Source organism: Musa acuminata, chromosome BXJ2-1 (genome assembly GCF_036884655.1).
Source record: "Musa acuminata AAA Group cultivar baxijiao chromosome BXJ2-1, Cavendish_Baxijiao_AAA, whole genome shotgun sequence".
NCBI lineage: Eukaryota > Viridiplantae > Streptophyta > Magnoliopsida > Zingiberales > Musaceae > Musa > Musa acuminata.
Genome location: NC_088338.1, coordinates 33,556,748 through 33,578,900, shown reverse-complemented (window position 1 = coordinate 33,578,900; position 22,153 = coordinate 33,556,748). Strand labels below are relative to the sequence as shown.

Here is a 22,153-nt window from a genome sequence, read left to right as displayed (position 1 = left end):
GCACATTAATATTGGCGGAGCCCGTAGGGTAAGAGACGAGGTGGTATAATAGATGTACCTAAAACTTCTCCCTCCTATATTGTTTTCCATATGTTCCAAGTTATTGTCCTTCGAGGGGAGATTGCCAGCTCGTGTTGTCTCACTGGCCAACTCAGATCACATGAAGGGGTCTTTTAGTTGGAGGAATAATTTATTCTGCCGTCACGAATTGTGCACATTCATTGCTTTTGTAAATCTCAAATATTCCATATGCGTCGAGAGCATTTATGATTTCTCAAATATATAAATGCATACAAAGAACTTGTGAGGATCAAAGCGTAAAATATTGATTTGATGGTGATTTATTAAAAACAATTACTAAAAACTAATAATTCTAAATTTTATTCAATAAATTTTTAGTTTAATATATTATTTTGATAATAATTTATTATATTTTATTTATTAAAAATTAAGGATTTAAAATCTCATTTGAAATATTCATCAAACTTTATTTGTTTGGTAAATTTATACAAAAAATAATAGTTTTGATAAAGAAATAAGTTGGTGGTTGATCGAGCCTTTTAGTTAAATAGGCATGTATTTCGATGTCCATGTATACTCGACTTATACTCAAAACTAATGTCTAACGTGATCCACTCGATACCTAAGTTAGATTATATAATCGATCTTTTAATTATTAATTATCATAAAAAATATTCATATAACTAAAATATTTAACATTTTATAATTACAAAAAATATTATTATATTTCATAAAATAGTATATTAAAATTTAAAGTCTTATTTGATAAATTGTTAAATCTAAATATATTGATCTAGCAATAATATAAATATCTTTTGATTTTTTTGAATATATTAATTATTTTATATGATAAAGAATTTAATTTTTTAATGAAAGAATATGAGATCAAAACCCATCTTCATTTTTTGCTGTTATTAAAAAAAAAACACTTTTTGGATCGATCCAAAAACATTTTCATTTACATCCAAAACAAACATGGAACTGTACACACATCCCTGTGTGTAAAAATAGCTAATCGAGAATGGATTCGTAATTTCATATCTATCAGGGGTATATGTTGAAATATCTCTATTCCATTCCACTCTCACCATCTCGCGATGTTGTGTTTCGGCTTTATATATACTGTGAGATCTATTCGCGTCTCAGATCTCGGTTTCCTCCCCGTCCTCGCCGCGCTTCTCTTTCTCTCTCCCTTTTCCTCACCCCTCCGTGGAATCGTCTACAGGGTTCCACTCCAGATCTAGCGGGGGCGCCTTCGGATCCCTTCTCGTCCTCCTCCGGCCGCCGGAACCCTAGCTCAGGCCCGATTAAGCTGCCATGGCCGCTGCCAACGCCCCAATCGTGATGCGGGAGGTCCTGACGGTGAGTTTGTTCGCTTTCCCGACCCCATTTACCAAGCTTGTTCTCGGTCCCTCTTCTCTTGAGTTCCGATCCGACTTTGAAGCGGTAAAGGTCGGGTTTCTGGCTGAATTTTGGGGGGAGATCTTCGATTTATCTACGATCTGCTGAGGTGGATCTTGATCCGTCAGATGTCATGAGAGATTGGCATTTTGCTTGATAATGAGGAAAGATGTCATCTTTGTGTCTTCTGACGGGCGTTGATGTGATCTGCAGCTTCCGAGCATCGGGATCAATTCTCAGTTCATCACGTTTACGCACGTTACGATGGAATCGGATAAGTATATATGCGTCAGGGAGACCTCTCCGCAGAATAGCGTGGTTATTGTCGATATGAACATGCCCATGCAGCCGTTGAGGAGACCAATCACTGCTGACTCTGCTTTGATGAATCCCAACAGCAGGATTCTTGCTCTCAAGGGTATCAACTAAATATAAACTTCGAAAACTTTTTTGTTCAACTAGCATATTTCTGCTTAAAATGACTTCTTCTTTGAACTGGTGTTGTGCCATGTTTGATCTCTTCTAACACATTTGAAAACTTTTTAAATGGAGGCCATGAAGTAGTTTTATGAATTCGGTTTGTTCTTCAAGTGCTCAATTTAGATCTTGGATTTTCTTCTGCAAATGATTTGTATTATTTTTTTCAATAAACAATTGACTGCACAATAAAAGAAATTAGGCTGGTCTTGGAGTTGTTGGTATGCTCAACTCTCTCTTTGCTTTTCAGCTGCTAGCAGAAGTTTTTGATAGATTTGCAAATAACTTATGTGAATACATGCTTGGTAGGTATGCCATTTATCATGTACAAGCTTGTGAGACATTCCTAATATGCCATATCTGATCAGAATATACAGCATGACTAAACCCTCAACATTTTAGCTACAGTGTAAAAAATAAACTGCTTATACATGCATGGCATGAGTTCATGGCCAATGTTTTAAATACCAGTTGTAACTTCTCAAAGATTCAACATCTTTAATGCTGATTAGTATGTGAACTAGATGATTTTGTTTGGTTTGATTTGACACTGGGTGTAGAATATACAGCATGACTAAACCCTCAAAATGTTAGCTACAGTGTAAAAAATAAACTGCTTATACATGCATGGCATTAGTTCATGGCCAATGTTTTAAATACCAGTTGTAACTTATCAAAGATTCAACATCTTAATGCTGATTAGTATGTGAACTAGATGATTTTGTTTGGTTTGATTTGACACTGGGTGTACTTCCCATTAAGTTAACTGTTACAAAGTTGTACTGTGCTGTAAACTTACTGTCGGTTTTTGGCACGGGGATTTTTTGAACTTCTTAGAATTTTTTTTTACATGTAGGTCCTTGGAGAGTATTTCTACTACCCTACTCTTCTTCTGTTAACAACTACTTAAGGTTGTTAATGGAATTGAAAATGGCTTTTCTTCTCCTCCTCTGTTTAACTGCTGTCTCCACCTCTGTTGTAGCCTCCTCGGCCTCCCTATCCACACTAGCATCTACCTCCGTGCCCCTCCTTGTACTCCTTTAGGTTACATCTCTTCCACCACCTCCTCTTTCTCATGTTGCCTTCTCCTCCTCCTCGCCCATTATAAATCACCACTTACTCCTCCATCTCTTACGGGTCCTTCTCTGCAGTCTCATCTTCCTCCACTTCCTCCTCTATCTCCTTCTCCACCTCGATATCCTCCTCTCCCTTATGGCCTCTAATTTAGCTTTGGTTGAGCTGATAACAAATAATGGGACCTTTAGAAAATCATAGGATTCACAATTCATTTCCTTGTGAATAGGATTAATGGTTAGCTACTAGATTCCGGTGAGACGTTTTGTTCTCCTTGTTCTAAATCCTCTAAAAATAATACATATGGAAAAAAGCAATTTCCTCTCTCAAGCGGACTGTTATATTCATGATTTCTTCGATTGCAGTCATATTCATAATCTCTTGGTTTTCACTTCAAGTTTTTGATGACATTGTATCTATTTTAATCTGAGGAAAAGTCAACTTAATGATGGAGACAAAAGTAGTAAGGTAATGATTTGAAAGTATTTTGACCCAAGTCGTTCGCACATGTTTTTTCCCCCAGTTTTAAAATCAACCCAGAACTATATATATGATTCATATTGGTTCTTGTTTTCATGAGAATATATACCATTATGTAATTTCTTTAATATTGATGATGCTGATATTAGGTGTGTTGTATATCTTCATATATACATCTGTTGAAATTCAACTTCTTCTGTTTTCTTTGTTGTATTATGCTGGTAGTTTGATATTACTTGTCCTAAGGGAAAAATTCCATGTAGCCGACCCCAAGGTTCAAATACCAATAGGATCAGTATGTACTGAGAAGGTTTCATATTGTGGGTTTATAGCCTGTACCTGTCCCTGGCCTTACAGTTACAGGTATTGGTGCCAGTACATGGGATACCTCTGTCCTTGCTAACATAGACCAGAAAGAAAGAGGGAGATAATAGGCAGGAGGAGAGGGTGAGGAGGAAGAGGAGGAGATGGTGATGAAGCAGTGAAGGCAGAGGTTGCATTGTGCAGCCGAACGAAGGAAAGAGAGAAGCAAAGGTTGTCAACAGAAGCATCCCCAAAATGTTTTTTTTTCTATTTTTTTGACCATCTAAACAATTGTTGTTGATGGCCAACAATCTTTGACAGCTGTCAACATTTTGTCAACATCTGTTTTTAGTTGTCCAGATTCACAAAAAAACTGATTTCGAACCAGGCCAGGTTTTTTTGTGTTGGACCCAGGTCAAACTGTTAGATACAGGTTGGTATTAGCGGTTTGATGACTTTGTGAACCTTGTGTATTGACCTATATTTAATGGTGTGTCCAAAGACCACTATCAGACCACTTATTTTGGTCTTGGTGGATATTTAATTTTTCATTGATGCCATGTTGTATTGGTTATATACCATCCTGTAGACTGGTATTGTACTAGATCAACAAAGTTTCCAGACAGGTACAGGATCAAGATTGTAAACCTTGATCCACCCTCAAATTAGTTGTGACATTTCGGCATCCTGTTGTTTGTTTATTCAGACTTGTTAAAGTATGCCATTTGCTGGCTATGGGAATTCTAATCCATTAAACTTGCAGCTCAAATACCTGGAACCACTCAGGATCACTTGCAGGTATTCAATATTGAGGCAAAGACTAAAATTAAATCTCATCAGATGCCTGAGCAGGTAAACATGTTGGTGATTTTTTAATGTGGCTACTGAACTTGTTCCTTTGGTTTTGAGTTACAGTGAGCTGAATTTTTTGTTATGTTGTGCAATCTTGCAGGTGGTCTTTTGGAAGTGGATCACCCCAAAGATGTTGGGTCTGGTTACGCAAACTTCAGTCTATCATTGGTCAATAGAAGGTGATCACCATAACTTGTTCTTGTTATTTGCCAAGAACCTATGAAATTTTTCATAGTCAATTGACCATGCAGAAATGTGTGCTATTGTCACTATTGTAATGCAGGTGAATCAGAGCCTGTTAAAATGTTTGATAGGGCTGCTAATTTGACAAACAATCAAATCATTAACTACAAGTGTGATCCCACTGAGAAATGGCTGGTTCTTATTGGAATTGCACCAGGTGTTCCAGAGGTATACTTTATCTTGTATGCTAGCAAGCTTATGTGGTTTAATAAGTTTTCCACATTGTCAGTACTTATGGGCATGTAGTGATAGTTGTATCTAATAATGGTCCTAGAAACTGAGAAGTTGTTAAATCTCTGATGTGAATCTATTTGTTCACATCGTCCTGTCTTGCTTTTGTCAGTTGCTTTGGTTGCAACTGATTATATTTTTGGTTTAAGTGTAGAAATATGGATGTGCAAAGAAGGCTGTCAGGCTATCTAATTCTTATTTCTTGCAAACATGCAAATTGTGAGCATATAGAAAGAGGAAGACACTGGTGATTACCAAAGACTTGATTGTGTATTTAACATCTAACTTTGTTCTATATCATGATTTCAGTTCAAACAATAGGAACTAACACATGAGAAAACTATAAATTGATCTGGGTTTAATATCTTTTACTGTTTAGATATGGGGTCTGATTCCAGTGAAATGCAAAAGCTACTGTATCATTGTAAATTGGAAGGTGTATCGAAATGCGATAGCACTAGAATTATGACCGATAAATAAACACATGCTGCGTGCTATCCAAAGTTGTAAGAATTGAAACAAGACATGCCTTGCAGTGGTTTTGGTTTCTGCAGTCATCAAGAAATCATATATGTGAAAGAAATAAAGAAGAGGGCAATATAATAAAGATAGCCAGAAAGATAACATGCCCAACTTGTCTTACAAATAGGCTCAAGGCATTGTGCTTTATGAACATTCTTGGAAGCAGGGAGATTCTGATTCGTCAAGTGATATGAAAGAAAACAAAGCATAAAAGTCAGCATTGATCCAATTTAGTTTAGCGACAATCTGGATGGCAATGAAACAAGAGGGCTTGCTTCAGATGTGACAAGACTCACATTTCTTTTACAACAAATAGAATCTAAGCTTACAAGCTAATTCCAATTAGGACTCTTGAGACTTGACTAGAAATATACCAGCACATAGGTACCTTTCTAGAAGATCAGATGGCCATATTCAGAATCTGACGAACCATATTCATTGCTTAATGGTTGTTCTAAACTTAAAGTAGTATGAATACAATCAAAATCTTGCAGTTAATAAAAATCTGAACTAAACTAAATGAGAAGCGTAGATTTGACTTTGCATCACTTGTAGTACCAGCTCATTTTAGTCAATATGTCTAGAAAAAAGAAGGCTGCAAATAGCCAAGCGGTGGTGTTGATGATTTAATTAGGCTCAGTTAGGGCCAAATTTTGATCTGAAAGAGCCTTCTGGTTTTCAGATACCTGAAACTGAAATGGACTTGAGGGGAATCAAATTGAAACTGAAGTGGACCAATTAGATTGCATATGATCCTGTTTCAGTTTCAGTAAAGCTTAGCTTCCACCAAAAAGGAGGCCTGTGTTGGATCTTGGTCAATGGTGATACGATTGTGTGGCACCACTGGGATGGCAGTTTAGTAGCATATGCATCCAACAAAACTTGATCTGCAACATATTTGATGCATCTTATTGAAATAGTTCTTTTCTATTAGCTGATGTCTTGTTGGGGATCAGAACATGGGTATCAGGTGGCTTGTTCCAATTTTAGTTGGTACTTGAAATGTTTCTGGGTGAGTTGATGTTCGAACAGTGTATAGGAAAGACATGTTTCATATGATATGTAGACAATCAGGATATGTGATTTTGATGTCTCAACATGAATTGCCATGTCACTCTTTGCTATTTTTTGGTAATTTCTTGAACAAGCACTTGCACTTCTTTAGTATCATTTAGAAGTCTTGCTGTGATGTTGACCAACTCTTTCTGTTTATGCACTTTGCTTTATCTTCACTTTCATTTGTTTATTATCTATTTGATGTTCTGTTTCCAGTTACTTGATGATGATACAATTATGCTTTTGATTTAGTTAAATACATTATAATTTTTGTTTCGTATGTAATTAAATTCTGATTGTAGAGACCACAACTGGTTAAAGGCAATATGCAGCTTTTTTCTGTGGAGCAGCAGCGCAGTCAGGCACTTGAGGCACATGCAGCATCCTTCGCATCATTTAAGGTTAGATTTTTTGGTGGTTCTTTATTTATGGGAACTAAATCTTGCAGGTGCTCCTTGAGTATTTTGTTTTCTAATTCCTGGTTCTAAGATCATATCGTTTGCAGGTGGTTGGGAATGAGAAACCATCCATTCTTATTTGTTTTGCCTCAAAGACAAGTAATGCTGGACAAATTAGTTCAAAGTTGCATATTATTGAACTAGGAGCCCAACCAGGTACCTTGTTTATTTGTTTTCACTTTGGTCATGTGCAGAAGTGTTCAGTGGGAGAACCAATTTTCACAGAGTAGGAGAAATAATTGCTGGCATTATATTTACTAGAAAGAGAAACTTGATTCTCCTTACATTTATGGAATGTCTGGAATAAGGTGGAAAATGAGTATTAACATGACAGCGGGGTTGAGACTTGAGATAATTAGACTATACTTTTATTTTCTGAATCTTATATTGGAAATTCTCCAACATTTAGAAGGATTATTTCTACTGAGAACAGTTATGAAAATAACTGAATGAAAAGAAGAATATTTTTAGTCCCAACTATTTGGATTGACAAAACACAAGCTGATGGAATACGAAAATTAGCACTATTTAAGGATATAATTATTTCTTGTCACATTTCTTCTTTTTAGTCTGTTTACATTCTGAGAGAAAAAAATCTATTATCAGGAAAACCAGGTTTCACAAAGAAACAAGCAGATCTGTTCTTCCCACCAGATTTTGCAGATGACTTTCCTGTGGCAATGCAGGTGACCTCTGAAGCTCTTTCAGTGAGATCTCAATAAACATTTGTTTGACACAAAAGTACAGATCTAAGTGGTTGTTCATTGTTGCAGATCTCCCAAAAGTACAGTTTGATATACGTCATCACAAAGCTTGGCCTGTTGTTTGTGTATGATCTGGACACAGCAACAGCAGTTTACAGAAATCGAATTAGTCCAGATCCTATATTTCTTACAACAGAGGCTTCAAATGTGGGTGGCTTTTATGCAGTCAATAGGAGGGGCCAGGTTCTTCTGGCTACTGTCAATGAAGCAACCATTGTGCCATTTGTTAGTGGCCAAGTATGTTACCACATCAGGATTCTTTAAAAAATTTGACAGTTAATAAAGATTTAAGATTAAACTTTGTTTCACCAATTTCACAGTTGAACAATCTTGAGCTTGCTGTTAACCTTGCCAAACGAGGGAACCTTCCTGGAGCAGAGAATTTGGTAAGTTATATTTTTTGTCAGTTCCTGGAATAAGTATTAGCTTTTGCTGGTCGTGCATTGCTTTTTATAGAAAATACATAGTTAAGTCTTGTTGAGACTAACTATTTCAAGTCTCATACAAACTTCTCTTTTCTGGAAAAGGAATATGTTCTTGATTTTGGATGCTTAGAAAATTTGGAAGTCTTAATAAGTAGTACTGATGTATATTCAGACAATTTTATTTGCAGCTATGCATGTATTCTTCGATATATATACTCATTTTGTCAGTATTTTTAATTATTTTTTTGGGTGGTAACATACCAGACAGGTTGGCCTATGACCCAGTATACTGCTACCATATGGGTCCAGTAGATTATCAAAACCCGTATTGAACTGAGACTTCAATCCTTGGTAACCATTTTATGGATTATTTTGGATCATTGATACATATTGTATCAACTACACAAATGCATTATGAGGCATATTACAAAATGTACATGGCTAAGGGATTGAACTACTAAACATGACTTGATTTATCTTTTTTGGCCTGGGGATAATTTGTGCATCTTTCCTGCCATCTAAGTGACAGTAGTGAATTATTTTTTGAAAACTGGTGTTAAAAGGCTTTGGGTATCTTGTTTTTGAAGGTTTCCTTGAAATCTATTAAACTTTTTTCATCACCAAGCTAAACTGAAAAATTGAACTACAGCGATGACAAACCTACTAATCATATGGAAACCCAAAGAATCTTATTTCATCTCTGACATTGCTTCCTTTTCAAGAAACTAAAACAGGGACAACTATGCTTCTACACTTAAATTTAAAACAAAAAGTAGCATAGTTTGAAACTTTGAACAATACTGGAATGTATAGCCTGGACTGTTAGGTTGGTATGAAATAAATAGAGAGCATTTTTAAACTGCATAGTGCCATTCAACAAATAGGTTATAAAAAAAAATGAATTATCAAGATAACTCATTTTTGTACATTTTGATAATGAAAATTTGAATTAATTTTGGTCCTTTGGAGATAAAGAGTAAGTCCTACCTCATCTTGTATAACGAGAATTTTAAAATTTAATATTCTTGTGTTTCTTGCTTGAAACAATTAAGCTCTTATCAGAATTCATGAAATTTTTATTTGATCTAGCTAACAATTTAATTTGATTTACTTTCTTTTCTGTATGTGTGTGCAAGCTTAACCAATAAAGTTAGATGACAACATTGAAGTGAGTCTTTTGGCCTTAAATATGTTAGTTTCAGCTATAGCTATCTGTAATTGGAGATGCCATTTCATGGCCTGAAAACACATGAATACTTCATTTCTATTATAGTTTTCAATATTTGGTTGGAAATTTCAGCTGAACACCTAGGCCAATGATCCATCCTTGCATTTGAATAAACTCATGGATGGAATGTGCCTCTTTGTGGTACTTCCTTAGTTTCTTATCTAAATTCATAAGCATTCCATAAAAGTTGAGTTGCAGTTTACCCCCTACTGGCTGGTGTTGCTGCCTGTATGTTAACTATTCATCCTGGCATAAGTATGAGATGAATATTTTGCCAATTTTGTGCTTCTATGGAACTTCCTTGTGAAACAAAGTTATAGTACATTACTAGCATATATATATAATAACTTATGCATCTTGAGTTCTTAGGTTTGTCATGGATCGGTACAGTGGCAATGTTTTCTTATGTTTTATACTGCTCTGATACCTGAAATAGTTAGAATGTGCATAACCTTCTAATTTTTATTCGCTGCATTATTTTTACCATGTTGAGAAGATTTCCTTGACAAGTATGTCTTCTGTATCTCCAGGTTGTGCAAAGATTCCAAGAACTATTTTCCCAGACAAAGTATAAGGAAGCTGCTGAGCTTGCTGCAGAATCTCCGCAAGGCATTCTTCGAACTCCAGAGACTGTTGCAAAGTTTCAGGTAGTGAATTTCATTAGTCCTATCTTTTTTCTGCTTCCGGCATACCTAGAGGTCGTATGCTGCTATATTGTTATAGAAATACATGGCTTACATTTGAAGCAAGTCTATACTTTGAATTTCTTCGGTCTCTTCTTTGCAAAATAAGTAATGTTTCCATTGTTCTTTGCATTTTTCATATGGGTATTATCTCCGTATCTTGCTCGGTACTTGCTATAATATCTCTATATGTTCTGCAGAGTGTTCCAGTTCAAGCTGGGCAAACACCACCACTGTTGCAGTATTTTGGAACATTATTAACAAAAGGAAAGCTTAATGCTTTTGAGTCTTTGGAGCTATCTCGCCTTGTTGTGAACCAGAACAAAAAGAATCTACTGGAAAATTGGTTGGCTGAAGACAAGCTTGAGTGCAGTGAAGAACTTGGGGATCTTGTGAAGGTAAGTTATGTAACTTTTCATAGAACTTAAGAGGCATCTTGGGAATAGTTAAAACTGATGATGTACTTTAATTACCAATATTATAATATACTCTCTAGTCATTACCATATCAGAGACTAGAACTGTCTTATGTTGAACATCTACCACTGTGATTGCTGTAGACCGTGGACAATGATCTTGCACTGAAAATCTATATAAAAGCAAGGGCTACTCCTAAAGTTGTTGCTGCTTTTGCGGAAAGAAGGGAGTTTGATAAGATTCTTATTTACTCAAATCAGGTACCATTTTTTTTCTTATAGTTGTCCTATGATGTATCCAATTCAACAATCATATATATATATATATTTTCTTGGGGCATCTTTATTTTTCTGGGGATGGAAACACACCCTTGTCTTTGTTTCACCTAAAGGAATCCCACCAATCCTGCACATTTTAACAAATATATTTACCTGTATAATGACTTTGCCCTGAAGCATGATTTTTACCTAAAAATTCTGGAGCCAGTTGTGATAAGCCTATTCTTGATTGCAGGTTGGCTACACGCCAGATTATCTCTTCCTTCTGCAGACCATTCTGAGGTCAGATCCTCAGGTAAGAGTTTGTTCTTTGTGATATTCGACCATGTACCCAAATTGCGCATGATGTTGCAACATAAGATAAAAATGTCGCTGAAATGTTTAATTCATCATTTTATTATAAAGTTGCTCTATGGATTTCACTGTGCTCGTCCTTTTATCACTATTTGGAAATCCATCTATTTCATTCTATATCTTTGATAATTGTCTGTCACAGGCAGCAGTTAATTTTGCTCTAATGATGTCACAAATGGAGGGAGGCTGCCCAGTGGATTACAATACAATTACTGATCTTTTTCTTCAGGTTCAGATACTTTCCTCTCTAAACATGGTGTTGAGCGGAGATGATAGGGGACACCCAAGTTTCTTAAATTTTTAGTTATCAGAAATGCTGTAGTAGGATCCTGATTGTCAAGTTTTGTTGATTGAAGTCACTCTGAAATCTCTTTTTTGTTGTACTTTTGGTAGAGAAATATGATTCGAGAGGCAACAAGGTTCCTGTTAGATGTCCTGAAGCCCAATCTTCCTGAGCATGCTTTTCTCCAAACCAAGGTATTGTATTTTCACAGTTAAATTAGTATTCTCTTCAATTGATGATCATTCTTCCTAACCTTTATATTCTATTGCAGGTTTTAGAGATCAATTTGGTGACATATCCAAATGTTGCAGATGCGATATTGGCTAATGGAATGTTCAGTCACTATGATCGCCCTAGGATTGCTCAGTTATGTGAAAAGGCTGGTTTATATGTGCGAGCTCTTCAGGTAGGATATGCTGCAGAGAATAATTTCAGGCAAGTTTTTGTGTTGCATATTATTAAACAATTGTACATTATTCTGCAGCATTACACAGAGTTGCCTGATATAAAACGTGTCATCGTGAACACTCAAGCCATTGAGCCACAGGTGTCCTTGGTTACATCATTTATCTGATAAGCTATATTGGTAATAAGCAACATATTAAGTAAAAATTTAGCTCAATACAGGCACTTGTCGAGTTCTTTGGGACACTTTCCAAGGAATGGGCACTGGAGTGTATGAAGGATCTTTTGCTTGTTAATTTGAGAGGCAACCTTCAGATAATTGTGCAGGTGTCTTGTTTTCTTTAATCTTATTGCATAACATAAGTTTGCTTATCCTAGGTAAATAACATCTTTGTCTTTTGTAGACTGCCAAAGAATATTCTGAGCAGTTAGGTGTGGATGCCTGCATAAAACTATTTGAGCAATTTAAGTCTTATGAAGGCCTTTACTTCTTTTTGGGATCTTATTTAAGCTCCAGGTACATGTCCAGACTAAAATGTTCAGGATGACTAATTTGCAAACTTGATACAGAAGCTAATCTTGTCTTCTTTTTACCATAATGATACAGTGAGGATTCTGATATACACTTCAAGTATATCGAGGCTGCAGCAAAAACTGGACAGTTAAAAGAAGTTGAACGTGTAACAAGGGAATCTAACTTCTATGATCCCGAAAAAACAAAGAATTTCCTGATGGAAGCCAAACTTCCAGATGCAAGACCCCTGATCAATGTTTGTGACCGTTTTGGTTTTGTTCCAGACTTGACTCACTATTTATATACGAACAACATGCTTCGATATATTGAAGGCTATGTACAAAAGGTAAGATTCTTTTTTTAATTGGATGCTAGTTTTATCTGCACATCTGCTGCAGTTATTAATTAACATCTTTTGCATTGAGCATCTGGGTTAAACTTGTCTGTTGCAACATGAGATAGACTAAATTATTTTTCTAGAGATTTTGATGTGGCTAACTTGGTTGTTTGTTTTGTTATATTTACAGGTAAATCCAGGAAATGCTCCGTTGGTTGTCGGGCAGTTGCTAGATGATGAATGTCCTGAAGATTTTATTAAAGGTCTGATTCTTTCCGTCCGTTCTCTCCTGCCAGTTGAACCTCTTGTGGCTGAGTGTGAGAAAAGGTATGGCACATTACACTTTATTATATTCTTGGAAACAATATTCTTGGTCTAATAAATTTCCACCTCTAATGTCTTACGTAAAACAGGAATCGTCTGCGGTTGCTCACACAATTTCTGGAACATCTTGTCAGCGAAGGGAGCCAGGATGTGCATGTCCATAATGCACTGGGAAAGATTATCATAGACAGCAATAATAATCCAGAGCATTTTCTAACTACTAATCCATACTATGATTCACGTGTTGTTGGTAAATATTGTGAAAAGCGGGACCCTACTCTTGCAGTTGTTGCATACAGACGAGGTCAATGTGATGATGAACTAATAAATGTCACTAACAAAAATTCACTGTTCAAATTGCAAGCCAGGTATGCCATTTTGTTTAATTAACCTTGTTAGGAGTTTTCTTTAATCAAATCATTTAGATGATTTGGTATCTTCTTTGGTGATAGATATGTTGTCGAGAGGATGGATGCCGATTTATGGGAGAAAGTCCTCCAACCAGAAAATGAATACAGAAGACAACTCATTGATCAAGTTGTTTCGACTGCTTTGCCTGAGAGCAAGAGCCCTGAGCAAGTCTCTGCTGCTGTTAAAGCTTTCATGACCGCTGATCTTCCACATGAACTTATTGAACTACTTGAGAAGATTGTGCTACAGAATTCTGCCTTCAGTGGGAATTTCAATCTGCAAAACCTGCTGATATTAACAGCTATTAAAGCAGATCCACCTAGGGTCATGGATTACATTAATAGATTAGACAATTTTGATGGCCCAGCAGTTGGTGAGGTAGCAGTTGAAGCACAATTATATGAAGAAGCCTTTGCCATCTTCAAGAAATTCAACTTAAATGTGCAGGCTGTCAATGTCCTTCTGGACAACATCCAAAGCATAGAGCGGGCTGTAGAATTTGCTTTCCGTGTTGAGGAAGATGCTGTATGGAGCCAGGTTGCAAAAGCTCAGTTACGGGAAGGGTTAGTAAGTGATGCAATTGAGTCATTCATTCGTGCAGATGATGAAACACAGTTCCATGATGTTATTCGGGCTGCTGAAGATGCTAATGTTTACCATGACTTGGTGAAGTACTTGTTGATGGTGAGGCAAAAGGTTAAAGAGCCGAAAGTGGATGGTGAACTGATATTTGCATATGCTAAGATTGATAGGCTAGGTGAAATTGAGGAGTTCATTCTAATGCCAAATGTTGCTAATCTTCAAAACGTCGGCGACCGCTTATTTGATGATGCTCTTTATGAAGCTGCTAAGATCATATTTGCTTTCATTTCTAACTGGGCAAAATTGGCTTGTACCCTCGTTAAACTAAAGCAGTTTCAGGGTGCCGTTGATGCAGCTCGTAAGGCAAATAGCTCAAAGACATGGAAGGAAGTTTGTTTTGCTTGTGTGGATGCTGAGGAGTTCCGCTTGGCACAAATATGTGGTCTGAATATAATTATCCAGGTAAGTCACTGAAAGTATGAAGTAACAATTTCTATATTTGTGTTTTTTTCCATGGTGATATAGAATGTTTTGCATCCTAGGTCAAACTGGGAAATGTTATATGATGTTTTTTGTTTCTCTTTTTAGGTGGATGACCTGGAAGAGGTCAGTGACTATTATCAGAACAGAGGCTGCTTTAATGAGTTAATTTCTCTCATGGAAAGTGGCCTTGGTTTAGAACGTGCGCATATGGGCATCTTTACAGAGCTGGGAGTCTTATATGCTAGATATAGGCCAGAGAAACTTATGGAGCACATTAAACTTTTCTCAACTCGATTGAACATTCCCAAGCTTATCCGTGTTTGTGATGAGCAACATCACTGGAAAGAGCTTACATATTTGTATATTCAGTATGATGAATTTGATAATGCAGCAACAACTATAATGAACCATTCTCCAGATGCCTGGGATCATATGCAGTTCAAAGATGTTATTGTTAAAGTTGCAAATGTTGAGCTATATTACAAGGCTGTGCATTTCTACCTGCAAGAACATCCCGACCTCATTAATGATGTTCTCCATGTGCTTGCACTTCGTGTGGACCACACACGTGTCGTGGATATTATGCGAAAGGTGCAAATTTGTCCTTATTATACTTTTTATGGAATTTATTTGTCTTAGGTGAAAAGCCAAATGAGGTTTTGTATGTTGCTGGGTGTGTAATTGTGCTCCTAATATAGTTTGGCATATTTTAAATATCTAACACTTTCATGCTTCAGGCTGGTTACTTGCATATAGTGAAGCCATATATGGTTGCAGTTCAAAGTAACAATGTAGCTGCTGTTAATGAAGCACTGAATGAAATCTATGTTGAGGAGGAAGACTATGATAGATTACGTGAATCAGTTGACTTGCATGATAACTTTGATCAGATAGGACTTGCACAGAGGGTAAAGTTGCTATTGCGTGCTATCTTTATTAAATGATTATGAAAATTCTTGTTATGAGTGTTTTGTTTTACTAGATTGAAAAGCATGAGCTTCTTGAGATGAGGAGGATTGCAGCATACATTTACAAGAAAGCTGGGAGATGGAAGCAGTCAATTGCATTGTCCAAGAAGGACAACCTTTACAAGGATGCCATGGAGACATGTTCACAATCTGGTGACCGTGAACTTTCTGAAGAATTGCTTGTTTATTTTATTGAACAGGTAAGCGCTTAATCTGTTACGCTAATTAGCAATCAATTTCTTCATATAGTATTCTATGCTATATCCAAATTACATCTTTGTTGAGGTAGAAAGTTGCTAAATTATATGTTTATGTTTGAAAAAATGGCCATGAACTAGTAGTGATATCTTCTTTTTTATTTTTGTTCGTCTTTTAAATTATTGTGGAGATGAAGCTTGGTCTCCATTAATTTTCATATAGATCCATCTTTGGTACTTCTAGATATTGTGCACTATTGTCAAGGAGTGCATTTTGAAGTGATGTATCAAATCAATATGTTGTATATATGTATGTAACATTGGACAAAATTGAAATTTGACATTCAAGACATTTTTCTATATATGCCAAAATGGGTGCTATAGTATCACTAAGCTGATGTGACCTAGAGATTACATAAATCAGAGTTTGATAAAACTTCTATTTAATTTCTGATTACCATTTGCTAAGTGGCATCAATAGTTTTCCATTGATAAACACATAAACAACACTGATTGGTATTTTACCAATTAAGTGCATTTGTATCTATGAATAAAAGACTATTATTTAACTTGGATAAAAAGGCATATTTGTGGAACAAAACTCAAAAAGATCCATGTTTTTGTTGCTTCTAGCATACTTCTGCATATGTTACTAGTCAACCTATTCATCTTGATTTTCCTGAAGACATGTAATGAACTCTGGGAAATGTGTTGCAGGGAAAGAAGGAATGCTTTGCCTCGTGTCTCTTCATTTGTTATGACTTGATCCGTCCTGATGTTGCCCTTGAACTGGCCTGGATGAACAACATGATTGATTTTGCCTTTCCATACCTTTTACAGGTGATTTGTCATCATCTTGTCATTTTAATGTATAGAAGTAGCTGATGTGTAGAACTGTGGTACCTTTAAGAATATACTTCTCTAAACTAATATGTTTCATCATGACAAATATTGGATAAATGCAGTTTATTCGCGAGTACACTAGTAAAGTTGATGATCTTGTGAAGGATAAGATTGAGGCACAAAATGAAGTTAAATCTAAAGAAAAGGAAGAGAAGGATTTGGTTGCACAGCAGGTACACAATGTTCCTTTGGAGTTCTTCCTGGTTCATGGTGTGTGAATCTTGTGTTGCATAATAATGGAAACATTGGACTCTTTTTCGTTTTTCTATTTTTTTGCAGAATATGTATGCACAGTTGCTGCCTCTTGCTCTACCAGCACCACCTATGCCCGGTATGGGAGCACCGAGCATGGGTGGATCTTATCCAGTTCCACCACCAATGCCCGGTATGGGAATGCCTCCAATGCCACCATTTGGCATGCCTCCTATGGGGAGCTACTGAGAAGTTTCGGGATCGGCATAGCTTGTAAGGTGGAAATGTGGGTTGTTTTGATGTATTCTGGTGGTGCAGTTGATCAAGTCTCGTGGTGCAGTTGATCAAGGCTGTTGGTCTTGTTTTATACCTCTTTGATATTTGTTTCTGGTAGCTTTGAGTTTGGTTGCTAGAGGCCGAACTGAGGATTTTGTATCTCTATAAACTTTTAAGATCGAAGACTAATGTCTAGACTTGAGACATGAAAGATCAGCGCCACATGTATAGGTTCTCTTGATGCTTAGAAAACCATTGTTGTTTTCATTTTTTTGTATTAATCAGATTTATTGGATGACCTGATGCTATATATCTGTATGCCGCATTGCTTGTTAATTACTTTGCGTTTAAAACTCTGTTGTTTTATTGTCTGAAAAATAAAGAATGATGCATTGCGGGTTAATGACAAACAAAGGCCAAAAAAAAGGGAACTTATGAAATTGCCGGATTGTAAATAACGTGCAATAGATGAATCCAAAACCGTCTTTTCAGATTTAAGACTGACTGAGAATTTATTTATCTGTGAGAAATAAGTTGTTTTCATGCTTTCTAAAGGTGGTCCATCATGGTGGATACGATAGTTGATAGGGAAAGTAATAACGTTAGTGTGACATTGCCAATTCACGATTGCCACATGGGCAATGACATGGTTGCAAAAATATATGCTCTTTTCCATTGATAGATCGACCCATGCTAAACTCGATCTCCACGAAGGTCGCATAAGCCTATCGAAGGACACATTAATCTATGATTCCAAGACTCATCTTTTCTTTGTCGCTTTCTTGGGTCATCTAACGTTAGTAACTTACATCCTGTCAAATCATAGTTTCAGGAAGGCCCGCATGCTCAGTAGTAAAAGACATTAATTCCAAATGGTGTGGCTTAGTTTCCCTTCCCTTTCTTTTCATACGCTTAGCGTAGGGCGCCATTCTTGCTTGTCCCAAATAGGCCTCGACCCTAACAAAAGGCAGCCCTACTATCGTCCTTTCCTAACGCGTCCCACAGAGAGGTATGCTCGCCAGCCATTGATATTAATGAATTCCGTGATGGTGCAAGGGGCACTCCAACCCGTCACTAGCCTCACGCCATCGGTGACTCAATTATAAAAGCCACCCTCCAACGCTCAAAGGAGGTAGAGGGACTATTTTTCACTTCTCTACTAATTTAATCATCGGAGGGGTCAAGTCCAGAACATCTCCCTGGACATTGATCGCTTGTGTAGGCATGAGACTAAAGTGCACCTTGGGACGACACGAGATCCGCCTCGACGAACAAGCAGCGCCTTGGGATCATGCCAACCGGGTCTGCCCCCCACTCATATCGCCTTCACGTGACCCCCCACGAGGTCCTTGGACGAGCTTGCGCCTTCAAGATCGAACCTATCTATGTCGATTTCTTGGTCAATGACATCATGGTAATAAATTTTAGTACTAGAAAGAGGGCTTGAATGTCGCAAAAACGTCCACTTACAAACCCCCTCAATGAGCGCTCCAATGAGGAGGCACCGCCGCTTGTGTGCACAATGCCTTCGGGCAAGGAGGACAACTACCTTCCCTTCCATAAGTGGATATCTCTACCTTAGCATAGACTATAGGACGCTATTGATGTCTATTCAACAACCCAGTCTCTTCCCTCCAGGGTCGAGCGCCAATCACCTACTCATCTTGGCTGACGCCTTCCTGAATCTCACTCATCAAGTATAGATGCTCCCCGGGATGATGCAGGCTGTCTCCATCCTCTTGCCCCAATTGGCTCAACAAGCGGCCCCGATGTTGTGACCAACAATCTAACCCTTGCTCGCTCCAGCACCCTTGGGGTTGTCCTTGGTGGATCCCCTATCGACTCCCCCAAAATTTCCTCGACAAACTAAAGCACCTCCTGGAGTGCCAATGTCCCCGACGATAGAGTTCAGTGCCCCACCATGCTGCAGGATAGCTATACCCGAGATGAAAACCCAATTCGTTGAGGATTCACTTAGAGCTTAGCTACGGAGGATGAACCAACAACTGGATAAGGTGCATCAAGAGTTCCAACACTCAAAGGGGGAGGCTGATGACCTCAGTTCAGGTGCCTCCCTGTTCATCCAAGATATTCAAGAGCAACCCCTCTCAACTAACTTCTGTCTCCGAACGTTGGAAGACTTTGATAAGAGATCTGACCCAATGGAGCACACTATAGCCTTTAGGGCCCAGATGTCACTATATGACATATCGAACACCCTAATGTGTCGAGGGTTTCCAATGACGCTAAGGGGGTCAGCCCGAGAGTGGTATAGCCACCTATAGCTATTCTCAATCTCCTCCTTCTCTTAGCTAATGAAAGAATTTGAGCTTCACATTTTTGCTAATGTGCACTCGAAGCCCTCTATGGCCATGCTACTCTGGCTAAGGTAAAGGGATGATGAGCCTCTCTTATGCTTTGTCACTCAATTTGCCAACGAGATCCAAGGGGTCTAAGACGCCCACCCCTTATTGGTGATCCAAGCTTTCATGATGGACTTATAGCCCTCCCACTTCTTATGGTCACTGGTGGAGAGAACACTTGTAATCATACCCGAGATGCTCTAGAGGGCCAATTAGTATGTGGTTGTTGAAGCCATGATTTCGGGTCGACGCGAGGAGCCCCACAAGAGACTATGCTAGGAGTTGTCTTGAACCTTAACCTCGGGCTCACCCCGAAGAAGACATCCTCGGCCTGAGGTACCATGATCGAGGCCAAAGTCAATCCCCCTCAATATGACAAGGATAGAGATCTTCCTCCAAAGAAAGGAGAAAGGGTTCCTAAATGCTAGTTACAGATGCCCTACAAGTTAATCACATGAGTGTTGGCATGTGTGATATACTACACAATCTCTTTTGGTTATTATTATTATTATAATATTTTCTCACTTTATATTATGTAATGAATATATATTGTGATATCCTTGGATCTATGCAATAAGAATTGGATCATGATAAGATCATAATAATAAGACTAATTCGTCTTTAAACACATATCCTAAATATTCCTGGTTATAGGTTACTCAAAAGGGACATTGAGATAACCGGATAGACCGGTGTGATATATGTTAGGATCGAGAGCACTAAGAGGGGGGGGGGGGGGGGGTGAATTAGTGCAGCGGATAACTTTGTACGATTAAAATCGAAAGCTGCGTTTGAACGATAAAGACAGCTCTATATGAAAGTTGATACTAAGCAAGATTACAGTCAATCTATGCAGGCAGTTTGCAGCTATGAAGAAAACCAGAATATCGGCGCAAACTGAAATCCGACGTTCGTACGAAGAAACATGTTTATGTCTAAGTGCCGATTCGTAAATCACTTGTTTAGATCAAAAGCAGTTTAAGCAGAAGTATAAAGACAGTGTGCTGCTATTGTACAGCTCAAAAAGTAATATGCAAAAAGCAGATTTACGTCTAAACGCAGATTTACGTCTGAACTTTGAAACTTGTTTGTAAACTCGCAGAAGGCAGTATGCAGTTGAAATCAAGACGTAAACGTAAACTGAAATCTGATGATTGTACGAGGAAAGCCGATTTACGTCTAAATGCAGTTTTACGTCTAAATGCATATTTTCGTCTAAACCTTGAAACTCGTTCGTAAAATTGCAGAAGACAGTTTGCAGTTATAAATAGAATCAAAACGTAAATGTAAACTGCAAAGAAACTCGTTCGTAAAAGCGCAGAAGACAGTTTGCAGTTACAAGTGGAATCAAGACATAAACGTAAACTGTAAAGAAACTCGTTCGTAAAAGCGCAGAAGAGCAGTAGCTATGTAGGAGGTTTGTAGTAATGATAAAGTGCTCAAAATAAAAGCAAACCAGAGATTTAGAGTGGTTCGGTCAGTCTTGACCTACTCCACTTTTGGCTTCCTCCACCGACGAGGTCACCGACGTCAACTAGGGGCCTTCCTTCAATAGGCGAAGGCCAACTGCCCTTTTACAGTTTCACTCCTTTTGACGGGATCAGGAGACAACTCTTACAGAACCTTTCTCTCCTCTCTTTACAACTCAAGACTTGAAGAACAGAAAGAGGAGAACTTTTGGACTTTACACAAATTTGAGTTCTTAGAATCACAGAAAAGATCAAGAATTCGGTGTAGGTCTGTATCTTTTCAGTGATGAATGGGTGGGGTATTTATAGGCCCCAACCCAGTTCAAATTTGGAGCTCAAAACGATCAAATCCCGGAATTCCAGGATCAGGCGGTTGCACCTCCTGACTGGAGAGGTTGCACCGCTTGGCAGAGCTCGAAGACGGAGCCTCTGGGCGGTGCTACCTCTGTCAGGGGCGGTTGCACCTCTCTGCCAGAGCTCGAAGACCGAGCTCAGGCGGTTGCACCGCCTGACTGGAGAGGTTGCACCGCTTGGCAAAGCTCGAAACTTGAGCTCTGGCGGTGCTACCTCCTGACATAGGAGGTTGCACCGCCCAGTCTCGCTCGGAGACTGAGCCCTGGGTGGTTGCACCGCTCAGTCTCGCTGGGAGACATAGCCTGGGCGGTGCTACCTCCCTGCCTGGGCGGTTGCACCTCCCACAGCAACCTGGGTCCGAATGGGTTGAACCATTCGACCCAATTTGAGTTCTTCAGGGGCCCAATTGCCGCAGGATTAAGCTAATGGGATCACCTCCCATTTCTAACTTAATCAAAGTGCTAACTACGATTATTTCCTAAGACATATTCTGCAGCTTGCTTCGGTGCGTCACTCGCTTCTTCCGGCGAGTTTCCGGCGAACTTCCGTCGATCATCCGATGAACCCTCGGTGATGCTCCTACGGACTTCCGGCAAACTCCTGGACTGCGACGATCCACTTGGCAAGTTCCGACGAGCTCCTTTGGTAAGCTTCTGGACTTCTCGGATTTGTTCCCGTAGAACCTCCGACGAGTGTCCGAACTTCCGTCGAGCTCTCGAACTCCCAACGTGATTATTGTCATGACTCCGGCGCAACTCCTACTGCATGTCTTACTTTCATCGTAGTTAATCCTGCACACTTATCTCAACACATACATTAGACAACA

General features: G+C 38.3%; 1 protein-coding gene across 2 annotated transcripts; it reads left to right on the top strand.

Moving 5' to 3' along the window:
- The first annotated feature begins 1,158 nt into the window (after window positions 1-1,158).
- On the top strand, window positions 1,159-17,451 carry LOC135599116 (clathrin heavy chain 1-like). 2 transcript variants are annotated; one of them, XM_065093861.1, is made up of 30 exons: window positions 1,159-1,383; window positions 1,636-1,840; window positions 4,520-4,608; window positions 4,709-4,787; window positions 4,892-5,019; window positions 6,963-7,061; window positions 7,166-7,274; window positions 7,725-7,804; window positions 7,892-8,119; window positions 8,203-8,268; window positions 10,066-10,182; window positions 10,419-10,616; window positions 10,778-10,894; window positions 11,148-11,207; window positions 11,409-11,495; window positions 11,660-11,743; window positions 11,821-11,955; window positions 12,034-12,096; window positions 12,177-12,281; window positions 12,359-12,471; window positions 12,562-12,814; window positions 12,996-13,132; window positions 13,219-13,497; window positions 13,582-14,584; window positions 14,711-15,196; window positions 15,343-15,513; window positions 15,588-15,773; window positions 16,488-16,610; window positions 16,736-16,846; window positions 16,953-17,451. In XM_065093861.1, the coding sequence occupies exons 1-30, from the start codon at window positions 1,339-1,341 to the stop codon at window positions 17,112-17,114; spliced, it is 5,118 nt and encodes a 1,705-aa protein (XP_064949933.1). In that variant the 5' UTR covers window positions 1,159-1,338; the 3' UTR covers window positions 17,115-17,451. The 2 variants fall into 2 exon arrangements, with proteins under 2 accessions (XP_064949933.1, XP_064949932.1); XM_065093860.1 differs by having other exon boundaries at window positions 1,193-1,383; window positions 11,821-12,096; window positions 16,953-17,357.
- The last annotated feature ends 4,702 nt before the right edge of the window (window positions 17,452-22,153 follow it).